The sequence below is a fragment of the Vulpes lagopus genome, chromosome 2 (assembly GCF_018345385.1).
Source record: "Vulpes lagopus strain Blue_001 chromosome 2, ASM1834538v1, whole genome shotgun sequence".
NCBI lineage: Eukaryota > Metazoa > Chordata > Mammalia > Carnivora > Canidae > Vulpes > Vulpes lagopus.
In genome coordinates this window covers 99690732-99702210 of record NC_054825.1, presented here as the reverse complement: position 1 = coordinate 99702210, position 11479 = coordinate 99690732, and the positions used below count along the sequence as shown (strand labels likewise).

At 34.0% G+C, this 11479-nt stretch overlaps 1 protein-coding gene across 16 annotated transcripts in view; it reads left to right on the top strand.

The window, feature by feature from the left end:
- SYNE1 (spectrin repeat containing nuclear envelope protein 1) overlaps window positions 1–11479 on the top strand; it is a 450580-nt gene that overhangs the window by 270929 nt on the left and 168172 nt on the right. For all 16 annotated transcript variants that reach the window (XM_041744182.1, XM_041744178.1, XM_041744179.1 and 13 more), the window contains 7 exons: window positions 3530–3867; window positions 4060–4204; window positions 5046–5264; window positions 6503–6762; window positions 8073–8238; window positions 8532–8687; window positions 10869–11021. In XM_041744182.1, coding sequence (XP_041600116.1) covers window positions 3530–3867; window positions 4060–4204; window positions 5046–5264; window positions 6503–6762; window positions 8073–8238; window positions 8532–8687; window positions 10869–11021 — 1437 coding nt within the window. The remainder of the gene's footprint in view (window positions 1–3529; window positions 3868–4059; window positions 4205–5045; window positions 5265–6502; window positions 6763–8072; window positions 8239–8531; window positions 8688–10868; window positions 11022–11479) is intronic.

Sequence of the window (11479 nt, the reverse complement as noted above, 5' to 3'; positions counted from 1 at the left end):
GTTCCTCATCAGTTTCCCCTTCTCTTCATCCTTTCCTCATCTTCTCTTGCTCCCCTGCAGCAGGAAGCAAGACTACAAGATTCGTTCATGACTTTACTTGGGGAATAACAAAGAATTGAGAACATGCACAGAGCTTCCTAGTTCTGTGGAATTTCAACCAGCCATTTAGATAAAAGACAGTTTTCCTTAGGATAACATAGTAGCTAAAGCTTTGGAGTAAGGCACACCTGGGTTTTATTATCAGTTATTTGATCTTGGGCAAATGACTTACATTTCTCAATCTCAGCTTCTGTTCTGTGGAAGAAGGATAATAGTATTTCCCTCTTAGATTTATACTCTCAGTGTAGGGCCTGATGGAGACAGAAGTAGACCCCGAAGAATCTTAGCTGATAGCTAAGATTTAACTTTATTTTCCATATAGATTGGTTAACACTAAATAGTAAATCTTTTTTTAATCTTAATATTTGGGTAAAATCTTGGGAAACTTCATTAGCTAAAGTTCTGACTTCTTAAACAATAGTCTATTTAGTATACTTTTACCTTTTTGTGTTGAATCAAGGTCACTGTTAAATTCTTTTTATAATTTCCCTATAGCTATAGAGTGTTTAATCTAGGGTGAAGAATCAGGACAGAAGTTACCTGGAGTTTTCATTTCTGAGAAACATCTGTCCTGTAAGGTTGCTTCTGTTGATTTATTGATTTTTTGAACCAAAATCTTGAATCTGTTAAGGTGTCCTTACTTCTGCCATCTTGTGATTGATAATCTTATTGGTTGTCTCGGTCCCAGTAACTAAAGGTCATGGTTCCAGGGGTATTATTAATCTCCACACTGATTCTTTGCTTGACCATCTACATCCTTTCCACATTAAGTGCTAATCTTGCATGTACTTTCTGTGTCTGCTAGCATAGTAATGGTCTTGTCTTGTCCAGTCACTGCTGGCTGGTTATGATCTTTCCTTCTGCATTTCAATGGATTTCACTTTATGGGGTCAGCTTTCCATTCTTAAACTTGTTTTGTTTTAGTCTCTATTCAAGACTTATGGGATACTAGTTCATTTTCAGAAATTGCTATTTAGTATGGTGAATGACAGTTTGGAAGTTTGGTGTTATACTTCCTTCCTCCCAACCTCCTCTTTATTGAGGGTTAACTGACAAATAAAATTCTAAGATATTTAAAGTGTACAATGTAATGGTTTGATATATGTAAACACTATGAAAGGATTTCCCCCATTGAGTGAATTAGTATATCTTTTATCTCACATTTTTTGTTGAGAACATTTAATTTCTAATGTTTTAGCAAATTTCAATTATACAATGTAGTATTATCAACTATAGTCACCATGTTATACATCTTCATACCTTATTCAACTTAAAACTAATAATTTCTACCATTTTACCAACCTCCTCTATTTTTTCCATCCCTTAGGCCCCCTAGCAAACACTAGTCTGCTTAGTTTCTATGATTTCAACTCCTTTTTTTCATTAGATTCCATATATAAGTGAGACCATGTGGTATTTGTCTCTCTCTGTCTGGCTTATTTTTCTTAGAATCATATGCTCTAGGTTCATCCACGTTTTCTCGAATGACAGGACTTCCTTTTTTTTAAGGCTGAATAATATTCATATATACCATATTTTATTTTTTTAATTGAAGTATGGTTGATAAAGATTGCATTAGTTTCAGGTATACAACAGTGATTTGACAAGACTATATGTCATGCTATGCTCACCATAAGTGAAGCTACCATTTGTCAACATACAACACTATTACAATACCATTGCTATGTACCCTACACTGTACCTTTCATCTACATGACTTATTCATTCCATAACTCAAAGCTTGCACCTCCCATTCCCTTTTACTCATTTTCCCCATTCCCTCACCCACTCCTCTGGCAGTCATCAGTTCTCTGTATTTATGGGTCTGTTTCTGCTTTTTGTTTGGCTATTTCTTTTGTTTTTATATTCCACATATAAGTGAAATCATTTGGTATTTGTCTTTGTCTGACTTATTTCACCCAGCATAATAACCTCTAGCTCCATCTATGTTGTCACAAATGGCAAGATCTCCTTTGTTTTTATGGCTGAGTAGTATTCCATTGTGTACATATACTACAGTTTCCTTATCCATTCATCTATCAATGGACACTTGGGCACTTCCGTATCTTGGCTATTGTAAATAATGCTTCTGTAACATAGGGGTGCATATATCTTTTGAATCAGTGTTTTCATTTGCTTGGGTAAAAATCCAGTAGTGGAATTACTGGATCATATGATATTTCTGTTTTTAACTTTATGAGGAACTTCCATACTATTTTCTGTAGTGGCTGTACCAGTTTACATTCTCACCTGATTCTGAGTGGGGAAAAGGGCATGAGTGTTCCTTTTTCTCTACATTCTTGCCAACACTTGTTATTTCTGGTCTTTTTGGTGCATTTTCATTCTGACAGGCACAAGATGATATCTCATTGTGGTTTTCATTTCTGTTTCCCTGATGATGAGGGATGTTGATCATCTTTTCATGTGTCTATTTACTATCTGTATGTCTTTGGGAAAATGTCTCTTTAGATACTTTGCCCATTTTATTTGTGGATTTTTGGGTATTGAGTTAAGGTTTTTTTTAATATGTATTTTGGATATTAACCCCTAATTGGATATATTGTTTGTGAATATCTTCCATTCAGTAGGTTACCTTTTTTTGTTGTTGTTGACGGTTTCCTTTGTTCTGCAAAAGCTTTTAATTTTAATTTTTTTTGTTTCCTTTGCCTGAGGAGACATATCTGGAAAAATGTTGCTGAGGCCAATGTCAAAGAAATTAATGCCTATGTTTTTTTCTAGGACTTTAATAATTTTAGGTCTCACATTTAGGTCTCTAATCCATTCTGAATTTATTTTTGTATACTACATTTTCTTTAACCATTCATCTATGGATGAATACGTATGTTGTTTCTATACCCTGACTATTGAAAAATGCTGTTATAAACATAGGAGTACAGATATATTTTCAAGATAATGATTTCATTTTCTTTGGATAAATACCTAGAAGTAGGATTGTTAGATTATATGGTGTTTTTGTTTTTAATTTCTTTAGAAACTGCCGTACTGCTTTACACAGTGGCTGTACCAGTTTACATTCCCACTGGTGTTATACTTCCAACCTACTAAGGCATTATTTCACTTTGGTAAATATTCAGCCTGTCATATATTGCAAAGCATTACATATTTATTTTTAAAAGAGAGAGAACAAAGTTTCAGAAGTAATCAAGATACCACCAATAATTTCTATTCTATTTTATTTCCTTTTGTATTTATTTTAACTGTAATAATAAAACCATAACAAGGATAGCAGAAGGAAAAGTAAAAGATAATAGTGAAGTGCACCTTAAAAAATTCCACCAACTTATCAATTCACTTTTACATATATATCCACATAACTGAGAACTAGAAAAGAAATGGAAAAAAATTAAACTATTTACAGAAAATACATTGCAAATGAGAGTTGATTATGTTTGCAATTACTGTTTTTCAGGCTGCCTTAACTCAAATATACAGTCAATGTCAAAGGTACTATCAAGTATTTCAAGCAGCTAACGACTGGCTTGAGGATGCTCATGAGATGTTACAACTGGCAGGCAATGGCATAGATGTGGAGAGTGCAGAAGAAAATCTCAAAAGCCACATGGAATTTTTTAGTACAGAAGATCAATTCCACAGAAACCTGGAAGAGCTCCAAGGTCTGGTAGCCAGCTTGGACCCACTCATCAAGCCAACTGGAAAAGAGGACCTGGCACAGAAAATGGCTTCCCTGGAAGATAAAAGCCAAAGGATAATCCAGGACTCACATGCCCAATTAGATCTCTTACAGAGGTATTAGATTTGTTTTGGTTTTTATATTCCAATGAAATGAATTTTCACACGGAAAACAGGAATATACCAATGATGTACATGTAAATTCATTCTTCTCTCTTAAGTATCGTTAGACATATTAACATCAGAGCTCTGCACAGAAATGTGTGGTTTTATGCTGTTTTTTGGCTTTTTTTTTTTTATTTATTCAAGGTGTGCAGCTCAATGGCAGGATTATCAGAAAGCAAGGGAAGAGGTTATTGAATTAATGAATGATGCAGAAAAGAAATTGTCTGAGTTTTCGTTATCAAAGACTTCTTCCAGTCATGAAGCAGAAGAAAAATTGTCAGAACACAAGGTTAGTTTTTTGTTGTTGTTTTAAATATCCTTTCATTGTAATTGTAATGGGTCTTTGGCATCTGAGAGTTCTAGAAACAGGTCAATAAATCTTCATTCCCACCTGGATGCATCTAAATATGAAAAGGATACACTAAGTCATATTTTATAACAGTTTGAATTTAATTAAATGCTACCACACCTTTCTGGATTCCTGATGAAATGCACAGCTAGTTTTATAAAAAGACCTTCAGAGAAATTTTCTTCTGATATGATAAGATACTTAATAAATTTCAGTATAAATTAATTAAATAAATAAATTAAATGCTACCACCTTTCTGGATTCCTGATGAAATGCACAGCTAGTTTTATAAAAAGACCTTCAGAGAAATTTTCTTCTGATAAGATATGATACTTAATAAATTTCAGTAAATACTTTTCAGTAAATAATTTCAATAAATTGAAAATTTCAGTAAATAACTTCAATAAATTCAAATTATATTCAGATATTAATAACTGAGTCTCACTCATATATCACAGAAATATAAGGTGGAATGTAACATACTTAAATATCAAATGCAGTTTACTTACATTTTTACTGCTTTTTGAAATTGGGAGAATGTTATCTCAAGTTGCAAATAAACTTTTTAATAAATTTTAATAAAGATATATTTATCTTACCTCTTTAAAAAATTCAAGCCTAAGTGAATAAAAAATTAAGTGTAAAAGTAAGAGTTACTAAGGGAAATAAATATATGTAGGAATATTTCCTTTTGCAGGTAATTTGGGCTTTGCTGAAATCCATAAAACTTTTAAAAAATCAATCTCTCCTCATAACCTTTTTTATCCTCTCGCTACCTCAGTCTTTAGTGTCAGTAGTTAACTCTTTCCATGAGAAAGTTGTGGCCCTTGAGGATAAAACTTTACAATTGGAAAAAACTGGAAATGACGCAAGCAAAGCAGCCATAAGCAGGTCCATGACTACTGTCTGGCAGCGCTGGACACGTCTCCGTGCTGTGGCTCAGGACCAGGAGAAGATACTAGAAGATGCAGTAGATGAGTGGAAGAGCTTTAACAATAAGGTAATTTCCATGATTAATGGGCCCAAATAATTGTTTCCTTGCTGATGACAATGTATTTTCAAAAGCAGTATTATTTTGTTCCTTTTTTGAAATTGGCTTTATGAAAACCAAAAAGCCTTTCTTTTTGAAGTCTCTATTTCAGTGACGTGAAAACCAAAATATGAAATACAATGTGCAATTTAATGTGAAATTTAACCCCAAGCCACGATCTGATTTTTTTTTTAAGATTGATTTTTTTTAAAGATTTATTTATTTAAGTTTAGATAAAGAAAAAGAGAGAGCGAGGACAATGGGAGGGGCAGAGAGAATGCCAAGCAGACTCACTGCTGAGCATGGAGCCTGACTGGGTGTTCAATCCCACAACTCTGAGCCATCAAGAGTCAGATGCTCAACCAGCTGAGACACCCAGGTTCCCTAAGGTCTGATTATTTTAATGAGAAAACCAAGCAATTAAATTTTGAAAGAAATACAAGCCCACTTTGCCCCTTTAGCTAGGCTCTTAATATAATTTTCTTACCCCTACCTCTCTAAAATAAATAAATAAATCTTAAGAAGAATGGAGTGCCTGGGTGGCTCAGTCAGTTAAGCATCTGACTCTTGGTTTTAACTTGGATCATAATTTCATTGGTCCTCAGACTGAGCCCCAAATGGGGCTCCATACTAAGTAGGGAGTCTGCTTGAAATTCTCTCCCTCTGCTCCTCCTCCTACTTAGGCACACTGTCTCTCTCTTCCCCTCCCTCTCTCAAATAAACAAATTTTTAAAAAGAAATGTCTTACCTGGCCCTGAAAAAGTATAAAATATTTTCTTTGTTATGAAAATGAGCAAGAATTTAAAATCCCATATTTAATTCTTTTTATCTTTTAAGTAGGCTTCAATGTTTTAAACCATATCCTCCTTAATGACTGAAAGGCACGCATTCATGTCAACATAAATATTGGAAAGAGTTTTTCTTTTATCTGTTCAGTATTTAAAACAAAACAAAACAAAACAAAACAAAAAAAAACCCTTTATGTTATGTGGTGTCTGGTTGCCCTATTATTTTGAGATTAAATCCTAAAACCCAGAAATCTTTCCTTTCACATTAAGGAGATTGTTCATGTTTAGTCCCTGATATTTAGACTTTATGCCATGATCTTAATGTGTTTCAATGCCTTAGTATCAAATGTGACATTTATTGGAATTGCTCGGCCTTTTCATTTTGTTTTTGAGCTTCATAGTATATACATTTGTTATCAGGTTAAAAAAGCCACTGAAATAATTGATCAGCTACAAGATAAATTACCGGGAAGTTCAGCAGAGAAAGCCTCAAAAGCAGAACTCTTAACTCTTCTTGACTTTCATGACACACTCATTCTGGAGCTGGAACAGCAGCAATTGGCCTTAGGCCTGCTGCGGCAGCAAGCTCTAAGTATGCTCCAGGATGGAGCCACAAAGTCCCCTAGAGAAGAGCCATCCATTGTCCAGGAAATCACGGCAATGCAAGATCGGTGCCTGAAGTAAGTATACACTTGCTTTAGTTCTCTGTTACTAAACTTGGCCATAACCCAAAAGGATATGCATGGTATTAGAGTCTGGGAATGTTCCATCATGCTGCCTTAAAAATGGGGGGAACTGTTCTCTTCATCCCTGCCTTTCATTTTTCTTAACTCTTGAAATATTTATCTGATAAATACATACTAGTAGTAATTAGAAATATAGTAATGAACCATACAGATTCAGTCTCTACCTTCATGAGGTTTTCACTCAAGCAGCAGAGACCGACAACTACAGAATCATTTAGGTAGAGCATGGAAAGAGTGGTAAGGGCATAGAAAGCAGAAGCAACTAGGAAGGCTTCCCTTCAGGAGAGGTACTTACGCTGAAGACTGGGCAGGCTTAAGCTAGGCAGTGAAGTGGGAGGAAAGATTAGCAAACAGGAATAGAATGTAAGGAAGCTTGGATGTGAGCATGTCACTTTCAAGGAGCTGTTGGGCAATGGGGCAATTCATGAGAAATGAAGCTTGAAAGGTAAACAGGTGAGAGCTATTGAGAACATTTTGTTAAAGCTTGATAACTTTTTGCTAAATTGGAGGACAGGGAGATAAGAGTAATGTCAAAGTCCAGATAAATAAAAACTATTTACTGATAGTGAATTTAGCAGAAGGAGAAAGTTAATCTTAAGGAAGCATAGCCAGCCCAATTCACTTACTGAGCCAGAGAAAAAATGTCAATAGATAATTTTATGCTGTATTAACTAATACTCATCCATAGCCTATATTCACCTCTTCTACTTATAAATGAATTCAGGATAATCTGATTTCATTTATTTGAACTTTTTTATCAGACTTATGTCAATTCAAATAAAAACTTACAATTTGGATGTTGAACATTATTAATTGCCAAATTTCCAAAGCTCGATACTTTGTTTAGAGACTAGCCTCTAATAGTCACAAATATTCCAATTATACATTACTTTTAAATGCTGATGATTCTGCACCATGTGAGTAGATTTCCAAAGAGAAAATAAATTAACAATCACTAGTTACTTAAGATAGGAAAATTCATTGCAATTTAGGGGTTTGGAAGTATGTCAGCTCTGTTTTCCAGGGATAAATCATTGACTTCATATGACATATATTCTTCTGTTGTCCTTGACTTAAGTTTTACTGAATATCATCTCACAATTCTGGGAAGCGTCTTTACTTGCAAAAAAAAGATATGAGGCTTCGCTTTTTTTACATCTATTTTTAATAATATGATGTCATGAATTAGGGACTTCCTTTCATTTCAAATCCACTTCTGGTTTATCGTTTTAATGTTTCTGAAGCATACAGGAAAAAGTGAAGAGTAATGGAAAGGTGGTAAAACAAGAGCTAAAGGAACGAGAAGTTGTGGAGACTCAGATCAATTCTGTGAAATCTTGGGTTCAGGAAACAAAGGAATATTTGGGGAATCCAACAATAGAAATAGATGCTCAACTTGAAGAACTTCAGGTACAAAACTCTTCTTATTCCCTATACTCATCATTTTTAAATGTTGTTGTGATTTTAATGATATATGCTTGCTTATATTCAATGAGTATTGAATTAAAATTCTTCAGAAATGTACTATATAAAAGGCTTTTAGTATTATTTCAAGGGACTTTCTTTCGTTCTGTATAGAGGGGACATGCTTCTCCCCAGAAAGGCTTGAGTTTTTAAAATAATGTTTTTCTAAGTCCACACTTCATATATTGATGAATAATACATGGTCTGATGTCTTTTTTTTTTTTTTTTTTTTTTTTTAGATTCTCCTAACAGAAGCCACAAATCGCCGACAGAACATTGAGAAAATGACTGAAGAGCAGAAAAATAAATACCTGGGTCTTTATTCCATATTACCTTCTGAAGTATCCCTTCAGTTAGCTGAAGTGGCACTGGACCTAGGAACTATCCATGATCAGGTAAATCTATGATCACAAAGTATGCCTTTCCATTCTTTCAGAGGCTCAGTGTTCTTGTAGGGGAGTTCTTGATTTTCATAATTATATCTCCATGGAAACAGTTAAAAACACATCGGTATAAAATGACAATATTAAATTAGAGGTCTTCTTTGTTGGCAATATATCAGATGATCACAGATATGAACAATATAAAAATATAATATAATTAATATAATATATAATATAATTAATATAATTACAAATAACTTACCACTTCACCTTTTTCTTTAAAAATTACTTAAATTTTTCTAAAAGCTGTATTTCATGTATTCAACAAATTTTTCTAGTACCCAGGACCTGCCAGGTACTCCTCTAGCTGTTATTTCAGTTCAGTAAAATATAAGGTAAGTAGGTAAGATACTTGAAAAAAGGGAAAATCAGAGTGAAAAAAATAAGGTAAAGCTAAGGTAGAAGTTATTACCCAAAATGCATGTTTGTGAGTCATATAATTTTGCTAGAGGAAGGCTCATCAAATAACTCTAGCTTTCAAATGACCAATGAAAGATGTGCCGTAATCTAATCCATGACTATAAATTTTACAAGTCTTTTTTTTTTTTTTTTTTTAACAAAGAGATACATAATCATTCATAGTACTGAGATCAGAGGGAGATTTCTATGTTAGGTCCTAAAGAGAGGACATGCTTTCACGTAGTGAAAATAACCTTGATAGCATCTGTTTGGAAACATAATAGCTTTTTAGGACCTCCTTGGTGACATAATGCTAAAGCACAGTTAAGTTGAAAGTGGTCTATAGAGGACAAAAAGAAGATATATCCCTAATTCTAAAGCACTACATAAAATGGAAAGTAGTATCACACCATAACAATTATAAAATTCATACAAGTACATTGCATTTTTTGGACACTCCAATGTATATTGTAAAGTGTTTTTAAAAATTTCATCAAAATCCAGTGCTACATCATGATATTGACCTAAACTAAAATGTTATTTTCTATTTTAAGTATTTAATTGGCCTATTTGGTTTTTCTTCTTAGACATTGGAAGGTTTACTGGGAAGGATGACTTAGAAAGCTCAGATCTTAAAAAAAAAAAATTTAAATTTAATTTTTCTTTTTCTCTGGGTAAATTTTTCTATATTAGAGTTATTTTCATGCATCCCATTTACATTGGCACTCAAAATTAATGAAAGCCAAAGAAGTATTCTTTTTTAAAAAAGATTTATTTATTTATTTGAGAGAGAGAGAGAGATAGAGTGGGTGAGCAAGTGTGAGTTGGGAGGAGGAACAGAGGTAGAGAGAGAGAGAGAATCTCAGGTGGAGCTCTGCTGAGTGCAGAGCCATGCAGGCCTCCATTTTACAATCCTGAGATCATGACCTGAGCTGAAACCAAGAGTCAGGCACTCAACTGACTGAGCTATCTATCTAGTCACCTCAAAAAAGTGTTCTTTCAATGATGTGTTTCCTCTGTACTAAAGTGATTTTTTTAAGGCCTTTCACTTATATAAAGAAAATATTTCTTTACCGTTTTCTCTTAAGCATTTTATTAGAAGTAAAAATATCACTGTTATCAAATCAAACCAAAGCCATTAGAAACTTATAAATGTTAACTGTACTTTTTTTTTAACCTTTCTTTTTATTAGATGTGCTTAACCTTTTTTTTGATATACTATAGGGATGTACGTGGAAAGTTGGAAAAGGAGTTAACAGATCACCAACAGCTATATATAAAAAGGTGCTTGGAAACAAATCCAGGTGCTTCCAATTATCTGGAAATGTTTTCCATTTTATGGAAGAACAGGCTTAAAGGAATTTGTGTTCTGATAGGATTCAAACTCAGCTATATGTATAGGATAGGATTCAAACAGCTATATGTATATTGCTATCTATAATGAATATTCTATAAACATTTGATGCATAGATCACTGTACATGCATTGCTTGTTTCTTTGCTGAAACAGCAGCAGAAAGGGACAGTACATGCATAAAGGTGGTGGGAAGCAAAGCTGTGTGGAAAGCCATGAGAGCTCATAACAGCATGTGGCTTGTCTGACAGAGTGCATCGATGCCAAAATGGCAATAACCATGCCAGTGTCTCTCTTGTCAACATCTTATGATTGAGGTTTTCAGCAGCAATTATGCAATTTTAATCATAGTTGGTTTTGCTGTTCTCATTGATTATTTAGATCCAGGACAAAGTAAGAGAAGTTGAACAGAGCAAGGCCATGAGCCAGGAGTTCAGCCGGCAAATTCAGAAGATAGCCAAAGATCTCACAACTATTCTAAGTAAGCTGAGAGCAAAGACAGATAATTTAGCACAAGCTAAATCTGACCAAAAGGTAAGGAAGGAGAAGTGGAAACATAAGAGATGCTACTGAATGAATTAACTATTTTTGAAGTTATTTTATTTTGGGGATATAGAGGGGGGAAAAAAGCTTTCTTGATTAGCAAGCTTCATTAAATCCAGAAAGTAAAGGCAGACAGTAAGACATTGTATAAACATAATAGCATAGATCCCTTACAACATATATCTCATGATTACAGTGGAGCTGTATTAATAGATGTCCCTGCATACATGTGTAATAGGGAAAAGTGTCACAGGACCAAATAATGATTTGGGAATATAAATATAAAAATTCCAAATGGAAGGATTATTTTGGTGGTTAAATCTGTGTTCTCGCTCTGCTGATGAGTTAAGTGATTAATCCTTTTTGGGTGGGGCAGAAGGAAAACAACCATCTCACTCAGCCTCATAGGAAATAAACACCAAGGTTATAAAACATCCTGCCTGCTCTGC